Raw genomic sequence first — 22,732 nt, 5'->3', positions numbered from 1 at the left:
ACCTGTACCCCCTGCACACTATCAACACGCCAAGGGGATGCTAAAAGACATGAAGGAGGCTGGGGTAATTAGGGACAGCTGTAGCCCCTGGGCAGCTCCACTAGTCTTAGTGAAAAAGAAAGACAACACCATGAGAATGTTTGTAGACTACAGGAAGGTCAACCGTATCACACACAAAGATGCGTACCCGTTACTAAGGATAGAAGAGTCCTTAGCTGCATTAAAATCTGCTAACTTCTTCTCTACTTTGGATCTCACTAGCGGGTACTGGCAGGTTCCTGTAGCAGAGGCGGACCGGGAGAAAACCACATTCACCACCCCGATGGGACTCAGCGAATTTAACTGTATGCCGTTCGGGCTCTGCAACGCACCAGGAACCTTCCAACGGTTGATGGAATGCTGTCTGGGACACCGGAACTTCGAGACGGTCCTATTATACCTGGACGATGTCATCGTCTATTCCAAGACCTATGAGGACCATCTGGAACACCTGGCAGAAGTGTTTGAAGCCCTGGCAAACTATGGCCTAAAGGTAAAACCCTCAAAGTGTCATCTACTGAAGCCAAAGGTACAGTACCTGGGACACGTGGTGAGTGCTGACGGAGTAGCCCCCGACCCTGACAAGATCACCGTGATTAAGGACTGGCCAAGACCATCCAGCATAAAGGAAGTGCGGCAGTTCCTCGGGTTGGTAGGCTACTACCGAAGATTCATTCCCGGTTTTACCAAGAAGGCAGCTCCTATGCAGGACCTCCTGATAGGCCAGTCCAGGAAGGCCAAAAACCAGAAGCCACCCTTCAAATGGGAAAAGCTGGAAGAGGAGTCCTTCTGCCAGCTGAAGATGGCCCTCACGGGGGATGAAATCCTCTACACGGACGCAAGCAACATCGGGCTAGGAGCCGTACTGTCCCAGATCCAGCAGGGGAGAGAACGGGTAATTGCTTACGCCAGCCGAAAACTGCGACCCACGGAAAGAAACCCTGAGAATTGCAGCTCGTTCAAGCTAGAGTTCCTGGCAGTGGTGTGGGCAGTAACCGAACGTTTCAAGCATTACCTTGCCTCTTCCAGGTTCACCGTGTACACGGACAACAACCCGTTGACACACCTGGACACTGCAAGACTGGGTGCCCTGGAGCAGAGATGGATGGCCCGCCTGTCCAATTTTGAGTTCACCATCAAATACCGGACAGGGCGCTCCAATACCAACGCGGACGCCCTGTCCAGGATGCCAAACCTACCTGACGAAGGGGAGGATCCAGAAGAATTGGAAGAGATCGAACTCCCTTGCTTTTCACCGTCATGGGATTACCCAGTATTCCCACCATGTGAGGGGCCAGCGAACTGCTACGTTCAACCCCTTACCCCACTACAACTGGGCGGAGACGCAAGACAGTGACCCTGCAGTCCATCTGGTGAAGGAGATGCTGACCCAGGCTGATGCCCGCCTGGACCCAGACGCTCCGGAAGAGACCAAGCAAATGTGGACGGAGAAGAGCAGACTGTTTCTCTACAAGGAGAAGTTGTGCCGCAGAATGGTCAATTCCCGGACACATGAACTGATCTGGCAGGTGGTGGTACCAAGACGGGACGCAGCTATGGTGCTGGAGGCCTACCACAATGGGGCAGGGCACTTCGGATGGAAGAAGCTGGAGTTCCTGCTGCGTGAACGGTTCTACTGGATAGGCATGAGAGGAGCCATTGAGAGGTGGTGTAGAGACTGTGGCCCAAGCAACCTAAGAAGAAGGGACCGTGCCAGCCAGAGGACTCCCCTGCAGCCCATCATCACCAGGCAGCCGCTGGAACTGGTCGCTCTGGACCATGTTAAACTGGCTCCAAGCAGAAGCGGGTATGTCTACGCCCTAACCATCGTGGATCATTACTCCCGGTTCTTGGTGGTGGTCCCTGTCAAAGACCTGACGGCTCAAACAGCAGCTAGAGCCTTCCAGCTGCACTTCTGCCGCCCACACGGGTAACCGGACCAAGTGCCAGCCTTCGAAGCGGAGGTCTTCCAGGAGTTCTGCAACCTGCATGGCTGCAAGAAGATAAGAACAACGCCCTATCACCCCCAAACCAATGGACTCTGCGAGAAGATGAACCAGGTGGTGATAGATCTGCTAAAAACATTGCCCCTGGAAGAACGCAGTCTGTGGCCTGAGAAACTGCCCGATCTGGTGGACCTGTATAACCACATCCCGGTAGGTTCCACCAACTGTACCCCGGCTTACCTAATGAGAGCAAGACCTGGTAAGCTGCCTGTCGACCTGGATATGGGAGTCCTGATACCCGAGGACACCTCGCCAGAGACAGACTGGGACACAGAACGGCAGCAGCAGTACCGGAAAGTACAGGAGAGCGTCGAGCGAAGTCTCTGTCAATCAAGAGAAAGGCAGGAGAGGACTTATAACCAACATGCTCCCGCTGTTCCCCTGGTACCTGGAGAGCAGGTCTTGAAAAGAAAAAGGCGGCTCCATAAGTTGGACGACCAGTGGGAAAAGGACCCGTACACTGTACTGCCCTCAAGCCACAATAACCCAAAGGTGTACGTCATCAGCAAGGATGGAGGAGAGACCACAGCCACAGCCAAGTGCCCCGAGAAGTTGCAAAGCACGGATGAAGATCAAGAAGACCCTCAACCCGTAGAGGAAAAGGAGGAAATGATCACCACCGTACACGGAGACTTTCCCCGGTCCTGGACGCAAGTAAACAACGCTATCGTGGTGCCCGTCCTCACCTTTCTCCAGCCAGCGCCTCAAGTGCCTACAGAAGACCAGGTAGAGCTGGAAGAGCAGCCGGCCCAGGAGGCAGAAGAGTCCACACCAGCAGCCCAGGAGAATCAACCCTCTGCTAGTAGTGAGCCTGCCGTGCCCCTAATGAGCCAAAGAGTGTGCAGACAGCTGCCCAGCTTACCCATAACACCTCCTACACCCTGTAGTGCAGGACCAGTTAGTGAGCTCCGTAGGTCCACTAGAGTCACTAGAGGTCAGATGCCCGCTCGCTGGAGAATCTAAACTAATGCACTGTGAATTTATCTGTTTAACTGTTTATGGTTTATGTTTGTTGCCTGTTATTAATTATGTTTCTCAGTTACCCTGCAGATTTATTTGGACTAACAAGTTATGGACACTGGATAACCGGAACATTCTTGTAGATAGTTGCACCTTGGTGCCTCTTGTGAAGACGGCCGCGGAAGAGAAAACCTGTCTGGCGTGGCCTACTTGCGGCCCAAAGTAGCTAGCTCCAGCCTTGCAGCCACGCCCAAGGACAACGCAAGGGGTTTGCTTTGGACAGGTCCCCTACTTCGCTTAAAACTTCACCTTGGGTGATATGGACACCCGGTTGCGGACACGCCGTGACCTTTAAAGAACTAAAGCTTCTTGTAAATATGTTATTGTGTTATTGTTATACCCTGTATTTATGTTTCTTTAAAAAATGTGTTTAGTCCCGGAGTACTAAAATTTACTAGGGGGGAATGTGGCACCCCAGGGGTCTGGCTACCACAGTAATAGAGATATTATGTCTGAGAGCAAGTGGGAGGTTTCTCTGGTCAGGAGCCCTAAGCATGCAACACGGCCCACCCAGACCTGGGAGGGGAGGAATCTGCCCTGATAAACTGGGTCTGGGGCGGGATTAAGTCAGTCAGAGCCTGGAGTTCAGTTCCAGACACAGGGAAAGGAAGAACTAGGAGCTCTGTAGGAGCAGGAGCGAGTGCCAGAGGCTGGAAGCTAGAAAGCTCGCCTTGGCTGAAGACACTAACCCGGACACGGAGTCCGAGGCTGTGGGGACATCCAGGTGCTGCAGCAGAATCCAACCGGCAGGGGGAAACCCGAAGGCACGGTCACAAGCAAGGGACCAGCACCGCCATCGTGAAGCGGAGGCTAACGGAAGGCCTCAAGTCACCGGCCATACGGATGAGCACCACACGGTATACTCAGGGACGTGGGCTACTTCTACCCGCATAGAGCAAGGTAGCCAGGAAAGAGTGCAGATAGTCGGGGAGGCCTACAACTCCACCTGGCCAGGGGAGATCCTGCTTGCTCACAGACTGACCAGGCCCCTACTGCTAACCAGTACTCCCGGGAGGGTCTGCTTTATACCATCAGTAAAGACCCTGAACTGCACCACACGTCTCTGTGATTCTTTGCCGCACCAGCACCATTACTACTGGGACGCTCACACCATCACTCCCATCATCCACATTAGCTGCCCTGAGGCAATACTTCTCCCGTGGGGAGTTATCCCATACTCGGCTGTGCAAACAACATCAGCCTCAGCGGTCTGCAGCGCAGCGGCGGTCCCCACTGACCGCAATCCACGGGTGGCTTAGTCGGACATTTGCTATTACATTAAGACTGCCACTGGTTTGACCGCCCTGGGCACGGACCGGGTCACCGCCACGGACAACTACAACCCCCAGCGATCCGGCTCCGGGTATCCCCCTGCACGGCACAGGCCCAGGGGGCGCGTCAAGCACTCTTAGCGTTTTTGATGCGTTTTTGCACTTTTGCATTGCTTTCAAGAGTGAAAAATATATTCACCGGTAAATGTAACATTTTACTATATTATCTGGCCATGTGGTGTGTGAGACATAATCAGACAAATCCTGTTTCATTTATGAAGGAGGGACTGTAAAAGTCACAAAGCCTATTTTTACAAGGCCATCAGGCGGCCCTTACTATTGTTAGAGGGCCATCAGCCGGCTAAGCTTTATTGTTCCCATTATTAAGGAGTGGGTCTCCTATACTGTTATTGCGCATGCAGCAAGTGCAAGAGCTGCCAAAAATTAGGACGCAATCCAATACCCCTTTGAAGAGACGTCAAGGAGGTCCTCATTAAAAAAATTATCCCCATTATTAAGAAGTGGGTCTCCTGTAGTGGAAATGCACAAGCAGAGACTGCAAAGTTGCCAAAAATTAGGATGCACTCCAATACCCCTTTGAAGAGATGTAGAGGAGGTCTCCTATAATGGTAATGCCCATGCAGTGACTGCAAGGGCTGACAAAAAATTGGACACACTCCCATACCCCTTTGAAGAGAAGTAGAAGAGGTCCTCATTAAAAAAATTCATACCATTGTTAAGAAATGGGTCTCCTATACTCGTAATTCCCATCACTAAGTGCATGGACAGAAAAACATTTACCCCTGTATAACAAAATTTCCTACAGGCATCATAAACACCCTTAAAAAAATTATGTGGGTGTTGCATCACGGTGACCCAGGTGATATGGTGGTGGAGGATGAGGAGAAGGAGAAGGAGGAGGACAGCAGAATGTAGACAAAATCAAAAAGCGTATACCCATGTCTGGGTGTGAAAAGTGTTACGCTCGCGCCCGGACTGACTGGCGTGAGCGTGATTAGTGATCCCACTGTACCATGAACCGAGGAGTGCCTGGAGGGGCGTAACTAAGTATTAGCCCAAGGTCGCACGGCGGCTTAGTCGACTCCGTGAACCAAGGAGGAACCAAGCAGAGGGACCAGGTGCTACTCCAAGTCAGACCCCGGTCACAGTTGTTGACCCACACTAGGGAATGCAGGAACAGGCAGGTTAGACTGGCATACAGGTAGGTGGATATTGGCAGGCACGGCTGGTATGCAGACAGGTGGGCACTGGCAAGCACGGCTGGTATGCAGACAGTTGGGAACTGGCAAGCACGGCTGGTATGCAGACAGGTGGGCACTGGCAAGCACAGCTGGAGTGCAGACAGGGAGGTACTAGCAGGTTGGAGCGCAGGCTGGATAAGGTCCAGTACAGACTGGGAGACAGGTATAGAGCCGCAGATGTGGTAGACAAGCAGAGTAAAGCGAAACCGCCGGAGCGGAGGACAAGGCAGAGCAGAGAGGAACTGCTGGTGCAGTGAGCAAGCAGAACAGAGCGAAAACCGCTGGAGCGGTGGACAAGGCAGAGCAGAGAGGAACCGCCGGAGCGGTGGACAAGGCAGAGCAGAGCGAAATCGCAGGTGCGGTGGATGAGGCAGAGCAGAGCGAAACCACAGGTGCGGTGGACAAGGCAGAGCAGAGCGAAACCACAGGTGTGGTGGGCAAGGCAGAGCAGAGAGAAGCCGCCAGAGCGGTGGGTAAAGCAGAGCAGAGAGAAGCCGCCGGAGCGGTGGGCAAGTCAGAGCAGAGAGAAACCGCTGGCGCGGTGAGCAAGCAGAGCCGAACAGGGCTGAAGGTGCAGGCAGAGAGGACAGGGCTCTGTTCACAAGGAACAGACTGGAAAATACAGGAAGATGGCTAGAACACAGGAGGAAGATACGGAGGAAGGGAAAAGGGACAAGCAGAACCAGATACACACAAGGTACTTACTATAAAGTAGCGAGTGGACACAAAACTCACAAACAGAAGTACAGAGACCACGAGTTGGAGTTAGGTGCAGGTTCAGATACTGCAGGAAAAGGGAAGGTACAGACATAGAGACAAACAGGTAACAGGTTAGGATACAGTTCAGACAGGAACTGCTACTGCAATGAGATACAAGAACGAGCCTGGGTATACAGCCCCCAGAGTGGCGGAAACAGACTAGAAGTCAGAAATAACAGGCCTGGGTATGCAGCCCCCAGAGTAGCGGAAACAGACTAGAAGTCAGAAATAACAGGCCTGGGTATGCAGCCCCCAAGGTGGCAGAAACAGACAGGATAAAAGGCCTGGGTATGCGGCCCCCAGGGTGGCAGAAACAGACAAGATATGAGACAAGACCTGGCAACTCAGAGGCAAGGAGCACACTGAAAGTTAGTGTTGCTCAGGCCCCTCCTTCTGGGTGGAGGGGGTTTTAATATCCAGAGACTCACAGCAATAGGCTGGGGACGCATTAGGAGTGCGCCCACAGCAGCTATAAGAATCAGGAAGTAACTGGGCCGCCGCCCTAAGCAATCAGACAAGAGACATGCACACAGCATGAACTGGAGCAAGGTTTGCAGGCTGGACTGACAGGTAAGATTGCGGTCTTGCATAGTGGGAGGTGGTGCACTATGCAAGCACGCCGCCAGGGATGTTACAAAAAGGTGCATGGGAATAGACTGTCACGGGTGTGTCAGAGGTGACAGACAGTCACCCTGCAGTTGGTTGCGGGAGACCTCTACATTTGGCGTTACAGACATCTTCTTAGAGGCTGGCTGTCTCTAGGACCCAGTGGCTACCTTCCTCTGGCTAATTGGCTCCCTGGCCTTGGTGTTTAAATACCTGGTGTGTCTGAGAGGGAGGTGCCGGCGATATTCGTTAGTACTTGTGAGGCTTTAGCAAAAGCAGTACTTCGTCCTCTCTAGAGCTTGAGGCCATGTGCGCATTTGTTCAGAGTCGTCTAAAGCTAAGCAATCCCCCCTGTTTGTCTACCCTTGTTGTCTATAGAGTTTAGTGGACATCGACTAGTGCTCATCTCCTTCATTCTCTAGCCTTAGCCATACGCCAGGGAAAGTCAGGGCAAGGCACACGTGCGGCGATTGGTGAAGAGCCAATATAGGGACGGTAGTTGAGACAGGGTGACACTAGACCAGATTAGGAGGTCTCCACTCCCTCCTTTCCCAAGTGTCTGGGCTCCCTTTCACTCTTCTCACTGTGTTGCACTAAGTCTTTCCCACACCTGGTGTGACATAGACCCCCCCAAAAAAAACACTGGATTTGACTTTATGTTCTGCTGCTTTCATCCAGTGGTGTTGAGAATTCTGGCCCAATCCAGCCCTTGTTCATTTTGATAAGAGTCAGCCTGTCAGCATTTTCAGTTGACAGGCAGATGCGCCTATTAGTTGTAATGCCCCCGGCAGCACTAAAAACTCGCTCTGACAAAATGCTAGCGGCAGGGCAGGCCAGGACCTCCAAGGCATAGAGAACCAGTTCATGGCACATGTCCAGCTTGGATACCCAATAGTTATAAGGCACAGAGGAATCACGGAGGACATTGGTACGGTCGGCAAGGTACTCCTTCAGCATCTTTCAAAACTTTTCCCTCCTTGTCAGAGTACCCTGCGCATCAGGGCCTGGGTGCTGGGAGGGTCTGAGAAAACTGACCCTCCCACACCTTTGACAGTGTTCCCCTGCCTCTGCTGCATCGTATTTGTGTCTCCCTCGCCTCTACTCTTTGGTTGTCCAAAGAACTGTGACCTCTGCCGCCAGTGTTTTCAGATGGGAATTTTTTTAATAATTCCTCAACAAGGGCCTTCTGGTACTGAAACATTTTATTAGACCTCTCCGCCACGGGAAGGAGAGATAGAAAGTTCCAATGTCCTCAGTGATTCCTCTGTGCCTTATAACTATTGGGTATGCAAGCTGGATACGTGGCATGAACTGGATCTCTATGCTTTGGAGGTCCTGCCCTGCCCTAGCGTTTTGTCAGAGCGGGTTTTTAGTGTCATCGGGGGTATTATAACTGATAGGCGCATATGCCTGTCAACTCAAAATGCTGACAGGCTGACTCTTATCACAATGAACAAGGGCCAGACTTCTGAACACCATCGAATGATAGCAGCGGAACATAAAGTCAAATCCAGTTAGTTATTTTTTGGGGGGGGGGTCTATTCCCATGTACCTCTTCACATCCAGACATGGGTATACGCTTCCTGATTTTGTCTATTTTATGTCACCCTCCTCTTTCTCCTTCACCTCATCCTCCACCACCATATGAACAGGGTGACCATCATTCAACACCCACATAATTTTTTTAAGGGTGTTTATGATGCCCGTAGGAACATTTTTTAGAGGCCTACCTCTAACATTCTGTATGTTCATGTATACCTCCAAGGGGTAAATGTTTTTCAGCCCATACACTTAGTGAATGGGCATTACTACTATGGGAGACCTTCTCTACATCTCTTCAAAGGGGTATTGGAGTGTGTCCAAATTTTTGGCAGGCCTTGCAGTCACTGCATACACAATAACAGTATAGGAGACCCACTCCTTAATAATAGGATCAACGAAGCATAGCCGGCTGATGGCCCTCTAACAATAGTAAGGGCCCATGCTGGCCCTTTAACAATAGTAAGGGCTGCCTGGTGGCCTTGTAAAAATAGGCTTTGTGACTTTCACAGTCCCTCCTTCATAAATGAAACAGGATGTGCCTGATCATGTCTCACACACCACATGGCTAGATAAAGTAATAAAATGTTAAAATTACATTGCAAAAGTGCAAAAATGCATCAAAAATGCTATGTGTGAAAATACACCAAGGTGTGGAAAAGCATTTTTGTTTTAGGTTGTTTATTTTGCCTTATATACAAGACATTACCCTGGAAAGAATGTCCCTTAATATCTGTTTCAGGAAAATCCATTTTGGCTTCTTTTTTTGTCAGTTTTTAAAAGTGGCATAATGCTCTGATAGCATTGTTCACAGCCGTGACCTGGGAGTCAGAGATGCTTCCAGGGGTCTTCCCCATGCTGTTCCCATATAATTTGAGCACTGTTTCTATCAATTTGGCCAATTTAAAGACCCCCTCCAGACCTCTGGGGAGGGGGCCGCCGGAAAAATGCTTGAGTTTCCCATTGACTTACATTGGGCTGGTTGCTCGGGTCGACCACCCAAGCATTATGATTTGATCAATCCGAGCAACGAGTACCCAAGCAATTTAGTGCTCGCTCATCACTAGTGGTGACCAAAAAAAACTTTAGTCTAGCCTTTTTATTTATTTTTTATGGCGTTTACTATTTGGGATAATAACTTACAGATGGACTTTTACAAATGTACGATATCAAGTATGCTTTTTTATTTTTAAACTGGGAAAAGGACGAGTTGATTCAATCTTTTATCATCTGTAAATTTTTTTTTTATTTTTTAGTCCCTTTATGGTATTTAAACCTGTATTGCAGTATAAAGCCCAGCCACTGTTGGACTTAGATAGCAGGCACGAAAAGACAGTGTGGCGGCAGATATAGAGCCGCATGGTTGTGAAACATAATTGTGTTTTGATCAGTCTGACTACTAGCAGTACTTGTATAGACAAGCGTGTTTCAACCTGTGTGTTTTCGGCTGTGTGATCCAAATTTAAAGACAGCTTGTCTCCATTCAGAAAAGTTTTTCCTATAAGCTCTGTTAGTAGAAAAAAAACTGCCAATCCATGAGCTCTGAGGTTCTAAGTGACTTGTGTTGTCTACATCGGCAATGCTGCTGAGGTACGCTGTCTAAAGCGCTGTCAACGTGATATCAGCGCTGCAGACAACAAACACTGGGAGCAGACAACAAACACCGGGAACAGCCAGGGATACTCAGTGCTAAACCTGGGCAGGGTAAGGAAAGAACATTTCATTTTTTTTACCACTAACAGAGTTTATAGGAAAAGCCTTTATAAAAGGGGACAACCCCTTTAATAGACCATTAGCATGGAACACCAGTGGTAATGACCCTGCTAAACAACATGCAATCAAAAAATGCATATAAACAGTACTAGTCTATGCAAAAATATCATGCAAGTGGATCAAAGCTGTGTGAAAACTGCACTGTGTGAGCTCACCTGTGGGTGCTAACCACAGAGCATGGTGGCTCAGTGGTTAGCACTGTTACCTTGCAGTGCTGGGGTCCTGGGTACAAATCTCACCAAGTACAACATCTGCAAGGAGTTTGTATGTTCTCTGCATGTTTGTGTGGGTTTCATCTGGGTTCATCCTACATTCCAAAAACATAGTGATAGAGACAGGGATGACAATATCTGTAAAGTGCTGTGGAATATGATGGTGCAATATACAGTAAGTACGATTATGATGAAAACTAGAAAGATAATGAACGCAATATGGTCCTATCCGGGTTAAAAACGAGAAGTAAAAGCAAAGAATATGTTCACCTTCAAGGGTTGCGAAAGGCACAACCCCTGTGATTGATGGAAAAAGGCTGCTGCAGAGGCACAGAAGGAGATAACATGCGCAAAAAGTTTTTTTGCTTCTGTGGTTTGTCCTGATGAAGAAGCAGATGTGCTTCAAAATGCGTTGAAGTGAAGGACATAGATTCAGCTCACCGGACATCATCATAGGTAAAATTCTGAAGTTTATTTCATCTAAATATAAAATCAGATAATTCTTCCAATAAATTTATACATTCATATTGTCCTCTATTCATGAGGAAAAATGGAAGGAGGGGGAACCCGGGGTACAGTGCCGGTTTACCAGACGCGTTTTGAACAACACGTGTTCTTAAACTTGGTATAGTTGACAGACTGTAATGCACACGCCCGGACTGACTGGCATGTGCGTGTTTAGTGGTTCCACTGTGCCATGAACCGGAGAGTGCCTGGAGGGGCGTAACTAAGTATCTGCCCGATCCGACCAAGGTCGCACGACGGCAGTGCACCAGGGAGGAACCGAGCAGAGGGACCAGGGTCTACTCCAGGTCAGACTCCGGACACGGCTGTTGACCCACACCGGGGAATACAGGAACAGGCAGGCTGGGTAAGGTCCAGTACAGACTGGGAGGCAAAATTCAGAGCCGCAGATGCGGTCAACAAACAGAGTAAAGCGAAACCGCAGGTGCGGTAGACAAGGCAGAGAAAAGTGAAACCGCAGATGCGGTGGACAGGGCTGAGCAAAGCGAAACCGCAGACACGGTGGACAGGGCTGAGCAAAGCGAAACCGCAGACGCGGTGGACAGGGCTGAGCAATGCGAAACCGCAGATGCGATGGACAGGGCTGAGCAGAGCGAAACTGCAGATGCGGTGGACAGGGCTGAGCAAAGCGAAACTGCAGACGCGGTGGACAGGGCGGAGCAAAGCGAAACCGCAGACGCGGTGGACAGGGCTGAGCAAAGCGAAACCGCAGACGCGGTGGACAGGGCTGAGCAAAGCGAAACCGCAGACGCGGTGGACAGGGCTGAGCAAAGCGAAACCGCAGACGCGGTGGACAGGGCTGAGCAAAGCGAAACTGCAGATGCGGTGGACAGGGCTGAGCAAAGTGAAACTGCAGACACGGTGGACAGGGCTGAGCAAAGCGAAACCGCAGACGCGGTGGACAGGGCTGAGCAAAGCGAAACCGCAGACGCGGTGGACAGGGCTGAGCAAAGCGAAACTGCAGATGCGGTGGACAGGGCTGAGCAAAGTGAAACCGCAGACACGGTGGACAGGGCTGAGCAAAGCGAAACCGCAGACGCGGTGGACAGGGCTGAGCAAAGCGAAACCGCAGATGCGGTGGACAGGGCACTGTTCCACGGAACAGACTGGAAGGGAAAGGCAGACCCAGATACCCACAGGGTACTTGCAGTGAAGTAGCGAGTGGACCACAAACTCACAAACGGAAGTACAGTGACAACGAACAGGAGTAGGTACGAGTTCAGACTCTGCAGAAAAAGGAAAGGTACGGACATAGAGAAAAACAGGAAACAGGCTAGAAGAGTATTCAGACAAGAACAGACACAGTAGCAAGATACAGGAGCGGGTCTAGGTATGCAGCCCCTAGAAGGCAGGAGGAACAGGCTAGGAGCGTGTTCAGACAGGCCTGGAAATACAGCCTTCAGGAAAGGCAGGCATGCAAACACAGAAAGGGACCTGGCACGTTCAGAGTGAAAGAGCACACTGAATGAAACACAATGCTCAGGCAGGGATTCATTGGAGCAGCTGGGTTAAATACCAGGTGACAGACAGCAATAGGCTGAGGATGCACAAGAGGTGTGCCCGCAGCAGGTACAAGAAACAGGAAGTGATCGGGCGCCGCCCTTAAGCAGCAGAAACAGAGGCAAGCAGACAGCATGGAGGGAAGCCAGGCTAGCAGACTGGACTGAAGATCAAGTGTGCACTCTTGCACAGTGGGAGATGGACCACTATGCAAGGATGCCGCCAGGTATGTTACAGTACCCCCCCTTTACGCCCCCTCTTCTTCAGGCCTACCAGAATGTTCCCCAGGGAATTTGAGGGCCAATCCTTCACTTCAAGGAGATCACTTCCACTGTCCACAGGAAAAACTGGTCTCATCTGCGTAGCTAGGATGCTACCTCCTATCCAGCCATCCTCAGCAACAGACGAAACGGGTGGAGTACCAGGAACAGCACACAAGGAAGTCTCTCTCCACTTATTATCAGGTAGCACTCCAGAGGGTTCAGGAGACAACTGGAAGTCCTCCGCCGGGTTGGAGGGGTGCAGAGACTCGGGGGTAACCTCTGCTTCGGGGTACATCTTGTCAAGCTCACAGGATGAAATGGGCGAGGTATCAGGTACAAGGTGTAGAAAAGTCACTGTCTCTTTGTTATCTGGTGGTACCCCGGAGGATTCAAGAAACAACTGGGGGTCTTCCGCCGGGTCGGAAGAGTACAGAGACTCGGGGGTAACCTCTGCTTCGGAGTACACTAGGTCGGACTCACTGGAAGAAGCGGATGAGGTATCAGGTACCGAGTATAGGAGAGTCCCTGTCCATTCGTTATCAGGTAGCACCCCGAAGGGTTCAGAAGACAACTGGAGGTCCTCCGCCTGGTCGGAGGGGTGTAGAGACTTGGGGATAACCTCTGCTTCGGAGTACACTAGGTCGGACTCACTGGAAGAAGCGGCCGAGGTATCAGGTACCGAGTATAGGAGAGTCTCAGTCCATTCGCTATCAGGTAGCACCCCGAAGGGTTCAGAAGACAACTGGAGGTCCTCCGCCTGGTCGGAGCGGTGTAGAGACTCGGGGATAACCTCTGCTTCGGAGTACACTAGGTCGGACTCACTGGAAGAAGCGGCCGAGGTATCAGGTACCGAGTATAGGAGAGTCTCAGTCCATTCGCTATCAGGTAGCACCCCGAAGGGTTCAGAAGACAACTGGAGGTCCTCCTCCTGGTCGGAGGGGTGTAGAGACTCGGGGATAACCTCTGCTTCGGAGTACACTAGGTCGGACTCACTGGACGAAGCTGCCAAGGTATCAGGTACAGAGTATAGGGAAGACTCTGTCCATTCGCTACCAGGTAGCACCCCGAAAGGTTCTGGAGACAACTGGAGGTCCTCTGCCTGGTCGGAGGGGTGTAGAGACTCGGGGTTAACTACCGCTTCAAGGTACCCATTGTTAGGCTCACAGGACAGAGCGGACGAAGTATCGGGTACCGAGTGTAGGGAAGTCTCTCTCCATTTGTCATCAGGTGGTATCCCGGAGGATTCAAAAGGCAACAGGGGGTCCTCCGCCAGGTAGTAGAGATGCACAGACTCGGAGGTAATCACTGCTTCGGAATACCCTTGGACAGGCTCACCAGTTAAAGTGGGTGAAGCATCAGATACCGGGTGCAGGAAGTCCTCCTGTGTGGATTCTAGGTGGGCAGAAGACTCTTCGGGCAGGAGGACTAGTGCGCTACCCACGCACATTACCCATCGGGGCTGCTCCGGGATACAGGGAAGTGAAGCTTCAGCAGGGACTTCAAGGTTGGGGTCAGGAGGTCTTTGGGAGTACAGACCCTGGCGTGACGGCTTGCCTCTACGCCTAGCGCGTCTGGAATGCCTCTTGAGGTTGGGAGAAGTATTCCGAAGAGCGTAGTCATCCTGTGTGGATTCTGGATGGCCAATAGTCTCTTCGGGCAGGAGGACTAGTGCGCTACCCACACACATTACCCATCGGGGCTGCTCCGGGATATTGGGAAGTGAAGCTTCAGCAGGAGCCTCCGGATTAGGGTCGTCGAAGACCAATAGAAAGGCCACCAGGAAGGCCATTATGTCCAGGATGATAGGATCCTGTGCGTCCCATAGGAGGGTGATCCATTTCAAGGCATCACCCGCTAGTTAAGACATCATGAATCCCACCTTAGCCCGATCGGTGGGAAAACAAAGAGGGTAGAACTTGAAGTGTAGCATGCATTGCTCCACAAATGCACGACTCTGTCTTGAATCCCCATAGTACCGTGGCGGATCCGCAGGAACGAGTGCAGAAAGATCCATCTGGACGGGTGCGTAATTCGCCTGGAACTCAGCTAAAGAAACAAATAAACAGTACAGACCAAAAGTTTGGACACACCTTCTCATTTAAAGATTTTTCTGTATTTTCATGACTATGAAAATTGTACATTCACACTGAAGGCATCAAAACTATGAATTAACACATGTGGAATTATATACTTAACAAAAAAGTGTGGAACAACTGAAAATATGTCTTATATTCTAGGTTCTTCAAAGTAGCCACCTTTTGCTTTGATGACTGCTTTGCACACTCTTGGCATTCTCTTGATGAGCTTCAAGAGGTACTCACCGGAAATAGTCTTCCAAAAATCTTGAAGGAGTTCCCAGAGATGCTTAGCACTTGTTGGCCCTTTTGCCTTCACTCTGCGGTCCAGCTCACCCCAAATCATCTCGATTGGGTACAGGCCTGGTGACTGCGGAGGCCAGGTCATCTGGCGTAGCACCCCATCACTCTCCTTCTTGGTCAAATAGCCCTTACACAGCCTGGAGGTGTGTTTGGGGTCATTGTCCTGTTGAAAAATAAATGATGGTCCAACTAAACGCAAACCGGATGGAATAGCATGCCACTGCAAGACGCTGTGGTAGCCATGCTGGTTCAGTATGCCTTCAATTTTGAATAAATCCCCAACAGTGTCACCAACAAAGCACCCCCACACCATCACACCTCCACCTCCATGCTTCACGGTGGGAACCAGGCATGTAGAGTCCATCCGTTCACCTTTCCACTGGTCTAGTGTCCATTCCTTGTGTTCTTTAGCCCAAACAAGTCTCTTCTGCTTGTTGCCTGTCCTTAGCAGTGGTTTCCTAGCAGCTATTTTACCATGAAGGCCTGCTGTACAAAGTCTCCTCTTAACAGTTGTTGTAGAGATGTGTCTGCTGCTAGAACTCTGTATGGCATTGACCTGGTCTCTAATCTGAGCTGCTGTTATCCTGAGATTTCTGAGGCTGGTGACTCGGATAAACTTATCCTCAGAAGCAGAGGTGACTCTTGGTCTTCCTTTTCTTGGGGCGGTCCTCATGTGAGCCAGTTTCTTTGTAGCGCTTGATGGTTATTGCAACTGCACTTGGGGACACTTTCAAAGTTTACCCAATTTTTCGCACTGACTGACCTTCATTTCTTAAAGTAATGATGGCCACTCGTTTTTCTTTACTTAGCTGCTTTTTTCTTGCCATAATACAAATTCTTATAGTCTATTCAGTAGGACTATCAGCTGTGTCTCCACCTGACTTCTGCACAACACAACTGATGGTCCCAACCCCATTTACAAGGCAAGAAATCCCACTTATTAAACCTGACAGGGGACATCTGTGAAGTGAAAACCATTTCCAGTGACTACCTCTTGAAGCTCATCAAGAGAATGCCGAGAGTATGCAAAGCAGTCATCAAAGCAAAAGATGGCTACTTTGAAGAACCTAGAATATAAGACATATTTTCAGTTGTTTCACACTTTTTTGTTAAGTATATAATTCCACATGTGTTATTTCATAGTTTTGATGTCTTCAGTGTGAATGTACAATTTTCATCGTCATGAAAATACAGTAAAATCTTTAAATGAGAAGGTGTGTCCAAACTTTTGGTCTGTACTGTAAATATTTTTTTTTATTTATTTTTTTTAATGCACGTATTCGCTGGAAAAAGTCTCAGAGAGCGAAGGCCGTGGGGCTCAACGGGAACCATGGCCTTAGCATGCTGTAATGCACACGCCCGGACTGACTGGCGTGTGCGTGTTTAGTGGTTCCACTGTGCCATGAACCGGAGAGTGCCTGGAGGGGCGTAACTAAGTATCTGCCCGATCCGACCAAGGTCACACGACGGCATATGACGCCAGTGCACTAGGGAGGAACCGAGCAGAGGGACCAGGGTCTACTCCAGGTCAGACTCCGGACACGGCTGTTGACCCACACCGGGGAATACAGGAACAGGCAGGCTGGGTAAGGTCCAGTACAGACTGGGAGGCAAAATTCAGAGCCGCAGATGCGGTCAACAAACAGAGTAAAGCGAAACCGCAGGTGTGGTAGACAAGGCAGAGAAAAGCGAAACCGCAGACGCGGTAGACAAGGCTGAGCAGAGCGAAACCGCAGACGCGGTAGACAGGGCTGAGCAGAGCGAAACCGCAGACGCGGTGGACAGGGCTGAGCAAAGCGAAACCGCAGACGCGGTGGACAGGGCTGAGCAAAGCGAAACCGCAGATGCGGTGGACAGGGCTGAGCAAAGCGAAACCGCAGACGCGGTGGACAGGGCTGAGCAAAGCGAAACCGCAGACGCGGTGGACAGGGCTGAGCAAAGCGAAACCGCAGATGCAGCGGACAGGGCTGGGCAAAGCGAAACCGCAGACGCGGTGGACAGGGCTGAGCAAAGCGAAACCGCAGACGCGGTGGACAGGGCTGAGCAAAGCAAAACCGCAGACGCGGTGGACAGGGCTGAGCAAAGCGAAACCGCAGACGCGGTGGACAGGGCTGAGCAAAGCGAAACCGCAGATGCGGTGGACAGGGCTCTGTTCACACGGAACAGACTGGAAGGGAAAGGCAGAACCAGATACCCACAGGGTATTTGCAGTGAAGTAGCGAGTGGACCACAAGCTCACAAACGGAAGTACAGTGACAACGAACAGGAGTAGGTACGAGTTCAGACTCTGCAGAAAAAGGAAAAAGGACATAGAGAGAAACAGGAAACAGGCTAGAAGAGTATTCAGACAAGAACAGACACAGTAGCAAGATACAGGAGCGGGTCTAGGTATGCAGCCCCTAGAAGGCGGGAGGAACAGGCTAGGAGCGTGTTCAGACAGGCCTGGAAATACAGCCTCCAGGAAAGGCAGGTAAGCAAACACAGAAAGGGACCTGGCACGTTCAGAGTGAAAGAGCACACTGAATGAAACACAATGCTCAGGCAGGGATTCATTGGAGGAGCTGGGTTAAATACCAGGTGACAGACAGCAATAGGCTGAGGACGCACAAGGGGTGTGCCCGCAGCAGGTACAAGAAACAGGAAGTGATCAGGCGCCGCCCTTAAGCAGCAGAAACAGAGGTAAGCAGACAGCATGGAGGGAAGCCAGGCTAGCAGACTGGACTGAAGATCAAGTGCGCGCTCTTGCACAGTGGGAGATGGACCACTATGCAAGGACGCCGCCAGGTATGTTACACAGACAAAAAAACGCATTGATACCTTCACGGTTTTTCCACTGCAGCCTTTACTATTGGCAGCGCAGGTTTATCTCAACTTTCTCCATTTGCACATATACAGTAAGTAAGCATAACAAATAAATAATAATGAATAACCAAAGAAGTTGACATGCATTCGCCAGCTACTGCTGTAAGTTGTATAAGCTCAATGCTCTTATTCCAGAGTGGTGGAGGAACAAATGATCAGTCACAAAGTGGTCATCCATAAATGCTCCCAGAGGCCACAAAGAGTTCTGTGTGTGAAGATCATCTGTCCTTTGCTGCAATGCAGTACACTACTAATAAAGGTCCTCACTGCCTGAGAAATGCACCAGGAGCTTATTCAGGCGAGATAAGCGGGGCCGTATGGTGCTTTAACATTGCATTCAGTACATGCCAGGTTGAGGCATACATCCAAACCTCCTCATAAAACGGGATTCAGACGTATGCTACTATGAGGCCAAAGGCTATAATGGTGCTGGCAGAGCAAACGTACGCTCTGCTGTGCATCATTTTTGAGAGTGTGCGTGCCTACTGAAGATGGACACTCAGACGTAGTAGACAAGCCAGTTAATTTTACAAGCCAGGTAATTTTCATATTAATGATAATAAGAGAGTTACCAACATTCCTGAGTTTTTAGGACTGTCCCAATGTTTTTGCAAACAATCCCAGTAATTTTGCAATGTCCCAGGCAGAAGGTAAAGCTGTAGGATCTGCTCATTTGTGGCTTGGGGGGCATTCCGTAGCTAATACTTGCAATGTCCTCAATTGGAACTTAAATGTCTCACATTGCCACCTCAATGTTGGTGAATATGTAACAATTTCTGTATATACCCTTATACCCCATTGTACATTACAACATATTGTACATTGTACTCTACCTGGTATGGCTAGATTCCGCAGTGCACTGAGAGCGGCGTGCTGTACAGAAACATCTCCGTTCTCCACATGTTGTTCCAACAAGTCTAAAAGTTGATGAACGATGCCAAGTTCCACCATTCGCACACAGTTTATATCTGTGAAAAAAACAGTGTTGGTTCAGCTGTCTTGTTTATTTCTGATGTGATATATATACAGTGGGGGAAATAAGTATTTGATCCTTTGCTGTTTTTGTAAGTTTGCCCACTGACAAAGAACAGTCTATAATTTTAAGGGTAGGTTTATTTTAACATTGAGAGATAGAATATCCCCCCCAAAAAATCAAGAAAATCACATTGTATAAATTAGATAATTTTTTTTGCATTTTGCAGTGAGAAATAAGTATTTGATCCCCTGCTACCCATTATAAGTTCTAGCTCCTACAGACCAGTTAGACGCTCTTAATCAACTCGTTACCTGCATTAAAGACAGCTGCCTTACATAGTTACCTGTATAAAAGACGCCTGTCCACAGACTCAATTAATCATTCAGACTCTAACCTCTACAACATGGGCAAGACCAAAGAGCTTTCTAAGGATGTCAGGGACAAGATCATAGACCTGCACAAAGCTGAAATGGGCTACAAAACCATGAATAAAATGCTGGGTGACAAGGAGACAACTGTTGGTGCAATAGTAAGAAAATGGAAGAAATACAAAATGACTGTCAATCGACATCGATCTGGGGCACCATGCAAAATCTCACCTCGTGGGGTATCCTTGATCATGAGGAAGGTGAGAGATCAGCCTAAAACTACAAGGGGGGAACTTGTTAATGATCTCCAGGCAGCTGGAACCACAGTCACCAAGAAAACCATTGGAAACACATTACGCCTTAAAGGTTTAGAATCCTGCAGTTCCCGCAAGGTCCCCCTGCTCAAGAAGGCACATGTGCAGGCCCATCTGAAGTTTGCCATTGAACACCTGGATGATGTTATGAGTTATTGGGAGACAAAAATGTAGCTCTTTGACATTAACTCAACTCGCCGTGTTTGGAGGAAGAAGAAGGATGAGTACAACCCTAAGAACATTGTCCCAACCATGAAGCATGGTAGGGAAACATTATACTTTGGGGGTGCTTTTCTGCAAAGGGGACATGATGACTGCACCGTACTGAAGGGAAGATGGATAGGGTCATGTACCGTGAGATTTTGGCCAACAACCTCCTTCCCTCAGTAAGAGCATTGAAGATGGGTTGTGACTAGTGTTGAGCCACCCCCATAGTGTTCGGGTTCGGTTCGGTTCGTCGAACACCGGGATGTTCGAGGAACTGTTCGTCGAACTGTTCATCGAACACCTTAGAACACCATCGAACACCGTTAAAACCAATGGCAGGCGAACAAAAACACATAGAAACACATAGAAAACACCTGCAAAGGTGTCCAAAAGCTGACAAACTGCTCAGAAGACACTCTCTTTAAAAAAGCCGGCCGTCAAATTCAGCAGCGGCATACACCGGTACCCGACAATTTAGACAAGAAGGAATAGAGCATCACACATAGTGTTATGTTCTGCTACCAAAGCTAAGGAAAGAGAGGAGATCTGTCCCTACTATAGGACTCAGCTGAATCCCTACGATGTAACAGGGAACCTGATCCTGCGATCAGACCTGCTAAAGTCCTAATCTAGTCTGTATGGAGACCTATAGATGTGGGGAGGGAATCCCTACAAGTACTAAGGACTGGGAGGAATATGGGACACCTCCTAACAGAAATAGTAGCAGACAGACGAACAAACAAAATAGATAGAACATAGAGGTCCGTAGACCAAGCAAACTAACAGAGTTAGATACAGAGCACAGGCTAGCTAGAAAGTAGATATACAATGAAGTCCAGCAAAGCCAGAAGGGCGGAGCAGGATTAAATAGGCCAACAAGGTCATGTGACCAGCAAAGGAAAAAAGACCTAAGAGCAAGGTTCTAACAGTACCCCCCCTTCTAAGAGGATCCTCCGGATCCCCTAGGACCAGGCTTATCAGGAAATCTCCTGTGAAACGCTCTGATAAGTCTGGACGCGGAAACATCATCTGACCTCACCCAAGAGTTATCCTCGGGTCCGAAACCTTTCCAGGCCACAAGATACTGCAAACTACCTCTATACCGTCTAGAGTCAAGGATGCGAGAAATTTCATATTCCCCGTCCTCCACCACCGGAGGAACAGAGGCAGAGGCGTCACCATCCGACACAACAGCTTTTTTTAACAGAGAGACATGAAAGACCGGATTAATTCTCCAGGAGGTAGGAACCTCCAACCTAACAGCAGATTGGTTGACAACCTGAAGCACCTTAAAGGGCCCTACAAACTTGGGACCCAATTTCTTAGAAGGAATCCTCAACCGCAGATTCCTAGAGGACAACCAAACCATGTCACCAACAGCGAACAAAACCTCCTGTCGTTTCCTATCAAAGTAGTCTTTAGATTTTCTGTTGGCCTCCTGAAGATTACCACGCACATCCGTCCAAACTCTTTCCAAATCACCGGAAAAATTCTCCTCCTCAGGCACGGCAGATCCCAACTTGGAGAACGACCCAAACGACGGATGTCTCCCAGAACAACAAAAAAAAGGCGAACAACCAGCAGAAGAAGATGTATGATTGTTCAGAGCAAATTCGGCAAGTGGCAGAAACTCAGACCACCCCTCTTGATTGTCTGCCACAAAACAACGCAAGAACTGCTCAACATCCTGGTTTTTCCTTTCTGTCTGGCCATTAGATTCAGGATGATATCCGGACGAAAACGACAAATGAATTCCCAACCTGTCACAAAAGGCACGCCAAAAACGAGCCACGAACTGAGGACCCCTATCAGAAACAATGTCAGTAGGAACGCCATGAAGTCTGACAATTTCCTTGACAAAGGCCTTAGCGAGAGTTTTAGCGCAGGGCAGTTTGACGAAGGGAACCAAGTGACACATCTTGCTAAAACGGTCCACGACCACCCAGATGACAGTAAAACCCTCAGAGGGGGGAAGGTCAGTTATAAAGTCCATAGCCAAATGTGTCCAAGGAGCACTGGGGACCTCCAAAGGACAAAGCAACCCCGCAGCAGGAGTATGTGAGGACTTAGATCTAGCACATATAGTACATTGGCGCACCCACTTAATGACTTCCTTCTGCCATCCAGGCCACCAAAAACTGCGACCCACCAGTCTCTTGGTCTCAGAGATTCCGGGATGACCTGCCAACCGAGATTCGTGACACTCAACAAACAAATCTCTCCTAAAGGTCCCAGGCACAAACAACCTCCCATGAGGAGTGTTAGATGGGGCATTCTCCTGAGCTTTAAGAATCTCATCTTCCAAAACGGAGTCTAAAGCAGCTATCACAACACCTTCTTGTAAAATGTTTTCCTCTTTCTCAGCACCGACTATGGGAGAAAAACTGCGAGACAAGGCATCCGCCTTAACATTCTTAGTACCAGGGATGTAAGTAACGGAGAAATTAAACCGCGAGAAAAACAGTGCCCACCTAGCCTGACGGGCATTCAGGCGCTTGGCAGCATCAAGATATATCAGATTTTTATGATCCATAAGAACCTGAACGGGAAATTCCGCACCTTCCAAGAAGTGGCGCCAGTGTTCAAATGCGAGTTTAATAGCCAATAATTCCCGATTACCAATATCGTAATTCAGTTCAGTCTCCGAAAATTTTTTTGAAAAAAAGGCACAGGGATGTAATCCATCCCCGTTATCCTGAGACAATACTGCGCCAACCCCCACAGAGGAAACATCAACCTCAACCAAAAACGGCCTAGTAACATCAGGCTGCATAAGGATGGGAGCAGAGGTGAACCTCTCCTTGAGATACACAAAAGCTTCAATGGCCTCAGAAGACCACTGAACCGCATCA

General features: G+C 49.4%; 1 protein-coding gene across 5 annotated transcripts in view; it reads right to left on the bottom strand.

The window, feature by feature from the left end:
- LOC141273710 (rap1 GTPase-GDP dissociation stimulator 1-like) overlaps positions 1 to 22,732 on the bottom strand; it is a 592,027-nt gene that overhangs the window by 57,854 nt on the left and 511,441 nt on the right. For 4 of the 5 annotated variants that reach the window (XM_073685973.1, XM_073685977.1, XM_073685976.1 and 1 more), the window contains one exon: positions 18,849 to 18,983. The exons of the other annotated variant lie outside the window; for it this stretch is intronic. In XM_073685973.1, the coding sequence (XP_073542074.1) occupies positions 18,849 to 18,983 (135 nt within the window). The remainder of the gene's footprint in view (positions 1 to 18,848; positions 18,984 to 22,732) is intronic. 5 annotated transcript variants of the gene reach the window in all.

Source organism: Phyllobates terribilis, unplaced genomic scaffold, assembly GCF_046119375.1.
Source record: "Phyllobates terribilis strain yellow unplaced genomic scaffold, ASM4611937v1 Scaffold_5__5_contigs__length_657084704, whole genome shotgun sequence".
NCBI lineage: Eukaryota > Metazoa > Chordata > Amphibia > Anura > Dendrobatidae > Phyllobates > Phyllobates terribilis.
This window is presented reverse-complemented; position numbering and strand designations above follow the sequence as displayed.